The following is a 12,007-nucleotide window of genomic DNA, read 5'->3' on the forward strand; positions in this document are numbered from 1 at the left end:
GTCAATGATTTAAAAATAAAATTTGATATCTCATCGATGAAGATTTTAAAGACCAAAATAATTAACGATTAAATTCAAAAAATAAATCAGAGTTGTAGGATTGCATACAAATTCCATATAGTTGATTTGCTATTAATTGTAGCAAAATAATTAATTAGAAATCTAATATAAAGGAAAGTAAATTGAATTATAATGCATAGAAATCAGGTATTAAATTTTTATTACTCTGATAATAATTGTAAGGTATAAATTATTTTTATATACAACGATTAGAATTATTAAATCATTAACTCATCGTGAATTGTATCGATTCTTTTCCAATACGAGCAAATCGAATCTTTAATGGCACTTATTCGCATGTCAATTCGCCAACGCGCGAGGGGAAACAAGCTGAAGGAATCTCTGTTCGCAGAGTTGCTCCCACGGGACCGACAAAGATGTATACATGTCGGTCCCCTGTGTTCTCGGTCGAGAGGGTGTGTGCGCCACGGTACGACAGAAGCTGAACGATCAAGAAAAGGCAGCGGTGCAACGGTGCGCCGATGGCATTCGCAATGTGCTGCGCGAATGCGGCATCCTTCGCGAATCGACGAACGACGTTGAAGAGTGACGACCGGAGACGACGAGGGGGAAGAGAAGGAGCGCACGACGGAAACTGCGACGGGGGAGGAAGGACGAGAAAGAGCGTGCCTTTTAGAATGCATCTTCATCAATAAGGACGAGGGCCGCGCACCTGGCGACCGGTTTCCGCGATGTACAACGTACGTACATCCGATCGCAGTAATAAACGATATATAAATTCGACTTCCTGGAAAATTAAACCAGTCGCGTTCTTCTAAGATTACTCGCAAGCCGGTACAATGTTTCGTGCGAAGCTTATTATCGTTTCCTTTTTGCTCGATCGAATTTTGATTTACGAAGCCGAACGATGTACGGCGGGAAGGTGAAAGGGCGGATGAAAATGCATTCCCCGTTGCACGCGAAGCGAGTGTATGGCCGAGCTGCGGCTCTAAAGAAGATTGGATAATTTAAACTACAATCTTTTTCTGCATTAGCTTTATATGTTTCTTCGTTGCAGGAAAGGAGAGGCGTAAGATCGTTGCGTTTCATATATATATATATATATATATATATATATATATATATATATATATATATATACACGTTTTACGTACGTCTCTGACATTAAATTTGCATGAGATTTATTTAAACATTTTAGTTTCTTGGAAAAATGATAATTGTGAAAATTGAATCATGTTATTGAAACAAGAAATAAAATTTCTATAATAGCGAAATGAATCAATAAAGGATAGAGAATATTATTTCTGAGATCTTTCTTGCATATCCTGTAAAATGGAAATTGAATATATTATAGATCTATAGTTTTTTTTTTTATAAATTTTGAATGTATTTATATATTTTATAGATGTTTCTGATATTAAATTTGCGTGAGATTTATTTAAACATTTTAACTAGGAAAAATAATAATTGTAAAAGTTGATTCAAATTATTGAAATCAGAAATAATATTTCTATAATAACGATGAAATGAATTAGTAAATTATACAAGAATGGAGAATAATATTCCTAAAACCCTTCTTGAATATCTTATAAAGCGGAAATTGAATGTATCTCTTAACATGGCGCATCCCACCTGTGCGAATCGAACAGCTGTCGATCAATTTCACAATCTCCTATCCCTCGAAAAACGAAAACTATAGCGAAGCTGTAGCGCGATCATCACAATTGGCGATTTGTCTCTACATCTGCTCCAAGCTTTTATCTTTTTGTACGAATATTTTTTTTCCGATTATAATTGATTTTGTACGGCGCGATTGAATTTATCGATTGCATCTTTCGTCTATGATTAAACGTGTTAATTGAATCGTATATCTTCCGCTACAAGGTAACTCGAGGTTTATATTTCCTACATAAATTGTAAGCGTACGAGATACAAATGGCAAAGAAAATTTTCCCGCTTTATTTTATCATATAAAATTAATTTGATTATCTTATATTGCAATATTTCATTTTTATCATCTTATTTTAAATCGATAAAGCTACTTGTTACATATCCGCCGACTTCATTGGCCTCCTGTCAAAAGTATCTTCTCGATTGTCTAATTTTCCAAATGTCCTTCCTAACTTGTAAATTTTAAAGCAAATTTTTTTTGAAAAGCGTCAATTAAAGACACATCCACGACTTCAAACAGTTTTCGATTTATCTAAATTATCTAATGTTATTATCAAAAAACTAAAGAGCTCAGTGTTCTTTAAACATGACAGAATCTAGAAGGAAATCACCTGATGTCGCCGGCAACACGGTAACCTTTTTACTGACGAAACAGGCAGAACATCTTGTGGATGGCTATCGTGTCAAGGTCGTTGTTGTAGGCAGCGCACCTAAAGGTGTTGCCGTCGCTATAGCGATTTTATTCAAGGTTAGTGTAATGCATTCTCAATTTCTTCTGCATTTTTATTTGTTCGTATAATTTTGATTTTAAACTTATATTTTTCTTATATAACAATCATATTATTTTTAATTAATATTATTAACATATATTTTATATTATTAATTGAAAAGAGATATATACAAATAATCATCAAATTGTTATAATTTAATGTGTGATAAAAAAGTTATGTTAGTATATATTTATTCACAAATTAACTTACATATATTCAAGATAAAATATGAATATATAAAATATATGTTTATTATTTATAAATTAAATATTCTGTCCATATTATTATTGCAAGCTATCATATAAATGTAATTTTGTAAATTTTTACACTACATCTTATACTTTCATATTTATTTTTAAATATGTAATATACAGTGGTATGTAATATATATGATACGTTTTATAAATTAATATTAATTTCATAACAAAAGTTCATTTACATATAAGTGAAAGTTAATATTAATACACTTCACAGATGTATATTTATGTAGATACATTTTATATAAAATTTATTAATGTATGAATGTATAATCGATCTGCGCATTGTAATTGATTTTATCAGATGATACGGATAATATACTTGATACATCTATCTATATGAACACGTCATACTAATTTCGCGTGAATAAGACATAGCGCCATATCTATGTGGCTCAAGCACATAATTCGTATTTGTGTTTCGGAGAATCAAAGATATGATGCTTTCTGTTGGCGGGCCTCGGCAACATCTTTGTGTAGTGCATCTAATGTAAGAAAGGATGATGGAACGAAGGAATAGAACCTAGTGTGTAGGTTCATATGTGTTCATATATATGTTCATGCGTGCGGGTCTTACGGGTTGGACGACTCCTGAATGTGAGCTCGTTAGTGTGCCGTTTCAAAAAGGCTATTATGCAAATGATCCATGGAAGACCAGAAGAAGGAATTTGGCTATAGGAAGGAACGGAGCAAAACATGCAAGAGAGGAGAGCAGGAAGAAGATGATCGAAAGTTGTAAAGAAGCGTGCATTCTTTTGCTCGTTATCGCGTCCTAACGCAAATATTTACACGTCGACTATGCGCCTTATGTGCAGGATAATCGATGATTTATTCTTTAGTAACTATAGAGAAAGACTGTAGTCTTTTTATAACACGGTTTGCCTGAAATCCCAGCAAAATCTGCATACAAATAATATGTTATAAAATTTTATAATAATAGTCAACTCAAGATTTTATGAAAGTTTTACTTAGAAATTTTTTTTAAATTTTATGGAATAGTTATACACATGTATAACATTATTTTTCTGATTTTAATAAATTAAATATAATAATGGAAAGAGTATGAAATTGACTATAATAATCTAAACGAAATCGTATATTACTATTGTATTGTTTAGATAATTTCGCGTTCGTTTCGTATCAAAGGTAAAAGTTAAATGGAACATGTGAATTGGACATGCCTTGTCATAAAGGTGCAACAATGTACTATCCATATGCTCAATATATATTCCGGTAGACAGTAATAAGCGTGGGCGACTATAATTTCAGGTTTCGGTTTCCGCAAATTTACGAGGGCAAACAATAGCGCTCGCATGCGATGAAATACGGAGGGCGTAACTAACAGACGATAGACTTCTCGTTAGACGATGTTACGGTGTACATCGAGAGGCTAAATAACACATATAACGGAGTACGTCATGTACAAGGAGGTCACGATGATGCCGAGAATAGCTGAAATATCAGAAGACCTCGTTACACCGCCGACCACGAGTTAGCGTTTTTGAGGAAAATTGCTCGCATCTCGCATCAAATTAATGCTGTGGATCTCCTGAAAACCGCATATCGTCGTCGGCGTTTTTGACGATGACGAATGACTTCCTCTCGCGCGACAGTCAGCCTTCATCAGAGCTGAAAGTACGCATTCCTACTTAATGTCATTCGGATTAACCGTGGGAGTCGAAATTTCGGTGGCGCTTGTCCGACATGATCACGAAGATGTTCTGATCTGCCGGAACGTCCGGCGACCAAGGATATTCCGGTGAAACGAGGGGAAGAGGGACATGAAGAGGAGCAAGAAGCGAAAGAGATACGGTCGAGTCATGCCGTTGCACCTCGCGTAGCTTGGCAGATCGCATCAACGAGATCATCGCGAAGTACGAACTTACGACTACCACGACTTACCATCCACCTTGCGGATCTATCTACCGTAAGTGGTTCCTTGCAACTGCACACGCGAGGTACGCTTCTTTCTCCGATTCTCCTCGCTTCGTCCCCGCTGTGACACGTCATGTTGGACGGCCCGTATCAAGCTGTGCGAATTATACCAGATAAAACCGTCGACAAAAGATACGTCGTCCGTGTATCCGGGCCAAAATCTACGTCAACATTAAATACGCAGGCCAATTATGTTCGTCTCTTACACGAGAGATCGTTGTATGCGTGATCAAGTGATTTAGTCAAGAGAGATAACAGTATTAAAATTATTTTTGCGTCACGTGTTGTTACGAATTTGTACGAATATTTCAAGAGGTATTGGAAAACAATTATTATCTGCGCACGGAAAAAATTCCACGGCTCGATATTTCACGCGGAAGTCACGCCTAATGAAGTATGATAATTAAGTGGCGCGCAAGTAACAGATCGGAAGCATGAGGGCGCGACGTAATATATCGAGAAGTCGTTTTGTAGTCAGCTGGGCGTTTGTCTTAACGCGTGAAAGCACCATCCATCAGGGAGAAATGCGTCCGTCTGTTCGATGCACGAGCGTCGGTAAAACGTACTTAATACGCCCCGCGTCCGTTGCCATTACCACAAAAACGCATTTGTATACGATACGGCCCTAGGAGAATAATGCCCATTAACTTTTACGAGGTGATTTACATGATTGTCCGAATATCTCATTATACCACAAATTAGTCTGCACAAATTAGAACTAGTCCTTAGAACCGCTCCAAGCTTAATGATCCGTCGTTCAGAAACGAATATGGATTACTGATGATTCTCCCTCACTCTCGTTTGCCGCGTCACTTTATGAATTATTATAATATTTTTGGGATTATAATGTGATGATATTCTCGAGGTTGAAGTGAAAAATCTGCAAAGATACAAACAGAAACCATTTACGTGAAAACCATGATTGCGAGAGAAAAATGAAGGACGTGCAGACAGGGGATCCCATTCTTCATGCTCGTTTGACATTCCATAACGAATGCGATCGCGAGGGACCACGCATTTAAATCTCCTGCCGGGTTGAAAAGGTAGCCCCCAGAAGAAACCTACGACGAGAAGAAGCTGTACCGGTTCCGTAATTATTCATGAATGAGTTATCGCCCTGCGTAAGACATCGCTTGTGTCACCAGGTACAGCCTACGACGAGATGAAACTAAACCGACAAAGTGAATCTTTCCCGAAAACAGCGCGCATTTTGAGAAATATGATCGGATCTTAACGATTCTTCGCATTAAGGGACTTCACAAATAATGTCATTGATCTTAATGCACTTTCCGAGAGGGAATCTTGATGCTTATTATATACGTAATGATTTCAAGTGTGCGTAATAAAAACTACTTGCCGGGCAGCGATGACCGCTAATTAATTTATAGCTTCTCTGCCCATCCTGCATTCTATCGCTCATTTCTTGTAATTTTCCGCAGCGTCTCGCCTCGGAGCTCGTCCTAATAGACGTGAACGAAGATCTTGCCAAGGCGGAAGCAGAAGACATCAGCCACGCGGCTGCATATCTCGGCAATCCCAAGATTATTGGTACCAAAGGTGAAACTCGATGGGAAAAGGGGAGAGGGAGAAAAACGGCGAGACCATCATCACACTATCCGCGAGTAACGAGCAATTATCTCGAAATGAGTGCGCTTTAATGTTCGAATAAATAAATCGCACGGTTAGCAATCGGTCACCGGAAGTGCGTGCATTATTATCTAAGACATCTCGAAAGATGTTAATAAGATTGAGATAAATTGCACGACGTAGGTATTGATAAGTGATAAAAATAGAAAATAATAAAGTGAAAATAAACTAAAGTATTTGAATTTTTCGGAAAATGCGATTTTCGAAAATGGAGAGAGAGCTAATCTATTTTTGTCATGATTTTTTCGCTTATGAAAAAAATATAAAATCTTTCTCGTCTATCTTACACAAGACTAATTGTTTTGCATTAAATGATGAATCATTCAGCATTTATTACACTTCGATAGATTACGCTTGTGCCAGAGACGCTGCGGTATGTGTGGTCACAGTTGGAAGCCAGTCTCATGAAGACCAGCAACCGGCCGATTATCTAGAGCATAATCTGAAAATCTTCAAGGATATCATTCCGAACGTCTCCAAGTACGCGCCGAACAGTGTTCTCCTTATTCTTTCCAAGCCAGGTACGTCATCATTACTATATTTAACGCATCGTTAACAAAAATTATTGTACGTATTTTAATTTTCTCGATAGAAACTGATGTTGCATTTATTTAATAAATTAATCTTCCCTTTATCAAAATATTTTACAACTCTTCGATACATTATAATCAATAAATCGGCATTAATTATATAATCGCAAATATTATAAATATAATTTTTGAAAAAGTATTGTCTCGATTTTCTTTAGTCGACATCCTGTCATACGTTGCTATGAAACTATCAGGATTTCCACCCAACCGTGTCATAGGACTAGGAACGTTCCTGGATAGTTGTAGATTTCAGTATTTTATCTCTCAGAAGCTCGGGATTTCAGCGAGTGCAATTCAAGCATTAATCATTGGCGAAAGTGGACCGGCTTCTGGTATAATTTATATAAAATCTATCCATAGTAATTTTTTTTATAATGAACGTGTAATCCATTTAGTTAGTTGATTTCTTCATTATTACGATATATCCATTAATTTATATTATTTCTATTACCGTGTTTAATACATGTTAGTGCCGGTTTGGTCCACCGTTGCGGTAATGGGCATGCCTTTAAAAGACATAAATAAAGAGATCGGCGCGAGAACGGATCCGGAATCCTGGGGGGATTTGCACGCGAAAGTCATTAACAGTGATAACGAATTGATTACGAAGAAAGGTTATCACAGCTGGGGAGTCGGTATCTGTGCAAGTGAAATCGTCGATGCTATCGTGCGCAACACTTGCGCTTGTCTCACTGTTTCAACGTTTCTGAAGGTTTATCCCATGATAGGATTTATTTAAACTACTCTCCCTCAATTTCTTGTTTGCAAGCTTGAATTGAAAATATATTTGATGTATTCTCTTCCTATGCCAAAAACATAAAATATGTATTTTAGGGCTGCCGACATGGATTAGAAAAAGATATCTTTATGTCGCTACCGTGTGTAGTAGGAAGAAACGGCGTGCAATCATTTATTCGTTTATTGTACACACCCAAGGAGCAAGAATTGATGACGATATCTTGCCGAAGAATTTATGAAGCACAGAAACCGATTCTTGACAAGATTGAATGAATAAGAGATGTGATTAAAATATTTTTCGCATAATTTTACAATTTACAATACATTCAACAGTGTGCGACTAAAATATTAACCATTCTTCACAATTAATGAGTAAATTGTTTAAACTTTATGTCCAGAAATAAGAAAAGAAAAAATAGGAGAAATTTATATACATATTTATTTAATTTATTAATTATGTACATCGTGTAAATAAAAGAAAGTTATATCGAATTGTTTTATGATTTGCATCAGTTGAGGCATTTTGTCGAAACACCAGAGTGTATTATGCACTCGCGACAAAAGATCTTACTCTTTACCATCCGGCTTGTCCAGTCGAGTCGGAGAGTTAAAAAGAGAAATCTGCATTTGTTTTATAGGACGGTTTGGTTTTGTTGCGCAATCTGATGAATAAGGAGTCTTATAAATTGCAGGGCGTACTCCGAGGATTTCGGCTCCAATTTGCAAAGATTAATGCAGACTACTTGTAATTAATTGCTCTGTGTATGGAGCAGTTAACCATTCCGCTAAAGGCGATCGACATGATAAAACGATTGCTATTATAAATATAAAGGAAGGTAGTTTCGCGACCATCTAGTGGTCAACGATATACTAATTTGTTATAAAATTCACGCATATTGATATCACGCTTTTTGTCTCTGCCATCCTCGGCATTAGTTAAAATGTTTGTTTTGCCATATGAGATCTATTCTTTTTAACTAAACTGGCTGTTCAGAGGTTATCTTTCTTACTCTACATTGGAAGGAAAAAGATAATCTTTAAACTAGCGCAGCCAGTTTAGCTAAAAAGAACAAACTCTAGTATTACTGCTATTCGCGAATATTAATAATAAAGTATCTTCAATATACACAAGAAATCGACTGTATTATTTAGTAGCAGAATATTTTGTGCAATAACCTCTCGACTATTTCCAGCTGCATAGACATTTCATGTTTATATAGACATCTGTAAAATTAATATTTTTAATTATAAGGTGTTTTCCACATCTATTATGTTCGAATATTTGTCAAGATGTAGCTAAGATTTAATTAGAATATTTTTGATTGCATTTATACGAATAAAAAAACTGTGTGCAAGATAAAATCTTTAACAATCACTATATAATAAATAAAAATTAAATGTATTGATAAAAATTTTGATAGGAAATCTTAAACAAAGCAATACATTATTTACCTGAATATTCATAGCAAGAGTAGATATAGTTTTACGTATCAAACATTTAATCGTCTTACTGAAAACAGTCTTGAGATACAAAATACTAGATGCAATATCTAATTATCAATTAAAACAATCGCATTTTTATTTCTATATTGGAATGAAATATTATAGATAATAACAACAAGAGATATAATTCATTTCTTTCAAATTTCGAATGAATGATAATATTACGTGTCGATATCAATTTAATGTAATAAGCTATAAATTAAGGAGATTTATTATAAGAGATTACTACATAATTTTTAATAAAATCTTAAGCATGCAGACATTTTTTTCCAGAAAATAACAAAATGTAAAATTCATAATGAATATTCACGATATAATCTTCAAGGACAACCTCTTATTTAATGGCCATTTTTTCTACATATTTCAAGAAATATATTAACAAGTTGTTTGAAGTGGTGGTAAAAACATAGTTTGCGTAATCGTCTCTAGAGATGAATATAAATAGCTGATGAAGCGGAGGAATCTAGCAGAATCTAGCAAGATCGAGTAAACGTCGAAAATCTTGCAATAATAATTCTTCTAAGAGAGATTCTTCTGTTATTATACATACATTTGTTATAATACATCAAACTTATTATGAGTGATTATAATATTTACTGTAATATAAATATTAAAATGGAATATTTAGTGCAAATATTATGTGTTATCATGTTGACTGTCGTTTTATCGTTAATAAGTTGTCAGCACATTGAGAATTCTTCAAGAGGACAGACTGGACACTCCATGTCTACTAATATAAGACGCTTACCAAATATACGTAATCAAGAAAGGTTTTCTGCATATAGAACCATAAATGTAATTGTATTTTTATTATTTTTACACTTAATGTTAATTATAAGTAACATTTCTGTTTTAAAGTTTTTTAGAAACATTGCTTTTATGTTACACTTGGCTGCTTTAAAATAATAGCTGTAGTATCTAAAAAACAAGAAGACTTTTAAATAATATAAACATATTTCACATATCAAGCCAACATTTTAAGATTATTTGATAGACGCGAATTGATAAAATAAATTTGTATACCTAGAGAAATTTATTTGTTGTAAATATCTGAAAGAAAAATATTATTTAAATAAAACATATTACTTAAATAAAAAATATTACTTAAATAAAAAATATTAAAATTTTAATATTAATCTTTATAATTTTTTGCTCTCCGAGGAAAATTTAATAAAAATTACATTTTTATATTGCAGTTTGGATAACACACAGATGATTGTCTCTGATATACATTATGACAAAAATATTATATGAAAGTAACTGCTAGATATTTTAGATTCTAGATACCATACATACTATGTAACAATAAATGCGAAATTTATTAAATTCAGTTTTTATAAAAAAAGGATCATTTCTTGTATTGTTTATATGTTTTAAATATGTAATGTATATTGTATTTTTTATCCAAGTGGCACATTTTTCATTTATAAATAATAAATTGTTCATCAATTTCATCATTTATAAAGAACTAATAATTATAACAGTTAAAAATTTCTATTAAAAACTAAGGAAGAATTATATTATGAATCAAATAAATATTGCATGTCTTAGGAAATAATAGTAAAAAAATGTTGATTAAATAAATAATCTCGTTTATTGAATAATTCTACAATTTTAATTGTCTATATAAAATTTGATTTTTTTATATCGTTACACAATTAAATTTTTATTTTAAAAATAATTATGTATTAATGTATTTTAATGTATTTTTTTTTTACATAGGTTTTTATATTGCAAAGAAAAAGTAATTTAATATAGAGATCTTGGAAAAAATACTTTATGTTAAATATTCTCTTTTCTTTTATTTCCATATTCTTTATATTTTATTCTTACTGCGTTAATTTGAACAATCTTCCGACTTTAATATCACATAAGAAATATGAATTTTTTTATATGCATACAAAATATGATATGCATACTGCAGATACATTGGATCCAAATGCAATTCTTGGATTCTACTATAATTAAAGCTACAGTTGATTTATAGATTAATTATTATCTTATTTGAATATTGCGATATAGAAAAGAAAGTATAAATTATTGTCCTCATATTTAACGTTCATTATCTTTATCTGTACACTCAGCATTGAAATTAACATTGTCTGAGTCTTATTTGTTTAAAATAAGAAGCGTTTATAAATGCAAATATAAAATAAATATTAAATTCGGTTAGGTACACCTGATATTAAATGTGCGAATACGGGCTTTGTACTAATTAACGAACCCGCATTATGCAAAAAGAGAAAAATTCATATTTACGCGATCTGCTATTGAAAATTCACATCTTGCGTAGTTTATACGAATGAAAAATCCGGAGGAACCGGAGACTATCGTTCAAGAGACAGGACTCTCTCGGTGGTAGGTATTACTAATTACACTTATACTTTTTTATTCCAAGCAAATATAATGCCGTCGAAGCGGTTTCGAAGCCAAGAGGCTGATGTCGATGAAAAAAAGAAGGTGTCCAAAGAGAGAAGATGGAGTAAAAAAGGAGACACTGCCGTGCGAGGAAGATCGGTGAAGGAAGTATGTAAAAGGAGGATAGGGTAGGGATTGCAGTGCATTATTCAAAGCCACCCATATGCCATCAGCAACCCGGGACATATGTATATGGGAGTCTCGAACTGCGCGCATAAGCTCGTAAAATCGCCGTGGCGCAGGAGGCAGGACGGGATCCTGATTGAGTTACGATTTAATTAGTCCGTGCGGCCAATCAGTAATTAAGATATCCGTTAATCAATGGGCACAGCCTCTCTTCGATCTCTCTTTCTTCTCGGGCTCGTCGTTGCAGAACTTTCGCCACTTTCTTTCTTCTTTCTTTCTCTCTTCTTTCTTAAAAAAACTACATTCTTGCATTATTCCTACATTCTATCAA

At 33.7% G+C, this 12,007-nt stretch overlaps 1 protein-coding gene and 1 long non-coding RNA gene across 2 annotated transcripts in view; both read left to right on the top strand.

Moving 5' to 3' along the window:
- LOC145967210 (uncharacterized) overlaps positions 1 to 8,111 on the top strand; it is a 124,752-nt gene extending 116,641 nt beyond the window's left edge. Inside the window, exons 8-14 of the mRNA XM_083091865.1 lie at positions 413 to 606; positions 2,257 to 2,440; positions 6,094 to 6,211; positions 6,649 to 6,822; positions 7,050 to 7,223; positions 7,362 to 7,603; positions 7,726 to 8,111. Coding sequence (XP_082947991.1) covers positions 413 to 606; positions 2,257 to 2,440; positions 6,094 to 6,211; positions 6,649 to 6,822; positions 7,050 to 7,223; positions 7,362 to 7,603; positions 7,726 to 7,902 — 1,263 coding nt within the window. The 3' untranslated portion in view covers positions 7,903 to 8,111. The remainder of the gene's footprint in view (positions 1 to 412; positions 607 to 2,256; positions 2,441 to 6,093; positions 6,212 to 6,648; positions 6,823 to 7,049; positions 7,224 to 7,361; positions 7,604 to 7,725) is intronic.
- Positions 8,112 to 9,438: 1,327 nt separating this feature from the next.
- On the top strand, positions 9,439 to 10,478 carry LOC145967382 (uncharacterized). Its single transcript, XR_014437388.1, has 2 exons — positions 9,439 to 9,927; positions 10,329 to 10,478. It is a non-coding gene; the product is annotated as an uncharacterized LOC145967382 (long non-coding RNA).
- Positions 10,479 to 12,007: the final 1,529 nt, after the last annotated feature.

Source organism: Camponotus vicinus, unplaced genomic scaffold (genome assembly GCF_025532165.1).
Source record: "Camponotus vicinus isolate PSW18456_S1 unplaced genomic scaffold, iyCamVici1.0 SCAF_2, whole genome shotgun sequence".
Taxonomy (NCBI): Eukaryota; Metazoa; Arthropoda; class Insecta; order Hymenoptera; family Formicidae; genus Camponotus; species Camponotus vicinus.